Consider the following 1,852-nt stretch of genomic DNA (forward strand, 5'->3'; position numbering starts at 1 on the left):
AAGAAATTGTTAATGTTGTTTAATTTTCAAACATACCTCTTCCCCGAGATCATCCTCATGATGGTGTTGAACGTCATCTCCGTGAGCTTCGACTTCAGCTCAACCTTGGCAAAATCTTCACCATTTCGCGATGGAGCCGCAAGGCTTTGTACCAGCCTCAGGGTCTCGTCCCTTCGTATTCCCAAGAACGAGTTGAGGCGGTGCGTGGAGAGGACATCAAGGGAGATAATGCGGCGGACATTGCGCCAGTGGTCGCCATAAGGTGCGACCGTGACGGTGGTGAAGTTGTAGCCGACGTGTTTCGCGGAACGGAGCGGCGGCCGGTTGGCCAAGATGATGTCGTTCTTTGTGAAGCATTCTTGAACGAGAGAGGGCGATGAGACGACGATGACGGGTTGGGAACCGAACCAGAGGGAGAAGACTTGGCCGTACTTTTGAGAGAAGGCGTGAAGGGTTCGGTGCAAGGGGAAGTTGAGTTGGCGGAGGTTGCCCAAGATGGGAAGAGGTGGTGGACCTGGTGGAAGGTTCTTGAACCTTCTTGTTGAGAAGTGGAACTTGAGCGTTATGATGAGGAAGAGAATAGAAAAGAAGGTGTAGGAGATTAATGGTGTCATTCTATTTTTAGCTATGTTGCAGTGCTTGTTAATTATTATGATGCAAGGTTGAAGGTTCGGTGCCATATGTAGACTATATAAAGAGACGTGTTTTGCAGAAAAAGGTTTAGAGAGAAGTTTCATCACTTGATTACTAGTCAACTACGTTGGGAAATGAAAATTGGACACCGGTTTTTAAAAGTAAGATAGAAATAGAAATAAAAGTCAGAAGATACGACAAATCAACAATCCCTAGTGAAGTAATTGTTTTATTGTTTGAAGAAATTTCTTTTCTTCCTTGACAGATAATTGTTTATTGATAAAAATTTAATAGTATATTATTTTTTGTTCCTATTATTAAAAAAATACAAAATAACTGAAAGAGTAATAAAATTTATGAAAAAGATTTTATCAAGAAAATAATCTTGCAAAATATTTTATATGTATATTTATTTAAGAGTAAAGTATCGTTTTTGTCTCTAATATTTGGAGTTAGTTTTATTTATGTCTCTAACGTTTAAATCATCCTATTTGTATCCTTAACATTTATAAAAGTGATTCGATATTATCTTGTCGTCAATTATACTAACATATCAGATTGTATTTTTCAATTATTCTCATTTGAATATATTCATTCTATTAGGTCTTATTTAAATGTGTTCAATTTCAATATTGTACCCGCTATTTGTGTTTAGGTTCAATTATATCTCTAAAAAGTGAATTATATAAATATTGCAGGGATTATTTTCAACTTTTGGTGAGCTATTATTCAGAGTAGATTATCGATTTTGTCCCAGACATTTGAACTCTAACTTTAAGAAGAGATTTTCAGAACAATAACTAAAACTCATGATGTGTAATTGACGATAGGACAATATTGAATCACTTTTACAAACGTTAGGAATACAAATAGAACGATTTAAACGTTAAAGACACAAATAGGACTTACCCCAAATATTGGAGACAAAAATGATACTTTACTTTTGTTTCACTTGTTTTTTGGTTAACTTCGACAAGCAGTGTCGAAACGAGCTTGTATCAAGATCTCAAGTATTTGGGAGCAGATACAATTCCTCTGAAAAAAGAGTGAGTTCGATCCAGGAATTACTTAATTAGTGTCGAGGCGATTTATATGAGAGTCGCTAGTGATAAATTTATAACAGATGACGAGGGAATGAATAAACAATACGATGAAAATGTAAAATGTTGATTAAAACAAACTAATAATAAAATACAAAAAAAAAAAACAAATAACAATG

At 35.4% G+C, this 1,852-nt stretch overlaps 1 protein-coding gene across 1 annotated transcript in view; it reads right to left on the reverse strand.

Annotated features, from left to right (window-relative positions):
• LOC107480513 (cytochrome P450 81E8) overlaps positions 1-653 on the reverse strand; it is a 2,398-nt gene extending 1,745 nt beyond the window's left edge. The window contains exon 1 of the mRNA XM_016100668.3: positions 37-653. Coding sequence (XP_015956154.3) covers positions 37-614 — 578 coding nt within the window. The 5' untranslated portion in view covers positions 615-653. The remainder of the gene's footprint in view (positions 1-36) is intronic.
• Between the last annotated feature and the right edge of the window lie 1,199 nt (positions 654-1,852).

This window comes from Arachis duranensis, chromosome 1 (assembly GCF_000817695.3).
Source record: "Arachis duranensis cultivar V14167 chromosome 1, aradu.V14167.gnm2.J7QH, whole genome shotgun sequence".
Taxonomy (NCBI): domain Eukaryota; kingdom Viridiplantae; phylum Streptophyta; class Magnoliopsida; order Fabales; family Fabaceae; genus Arachis; species Arachis duranensis.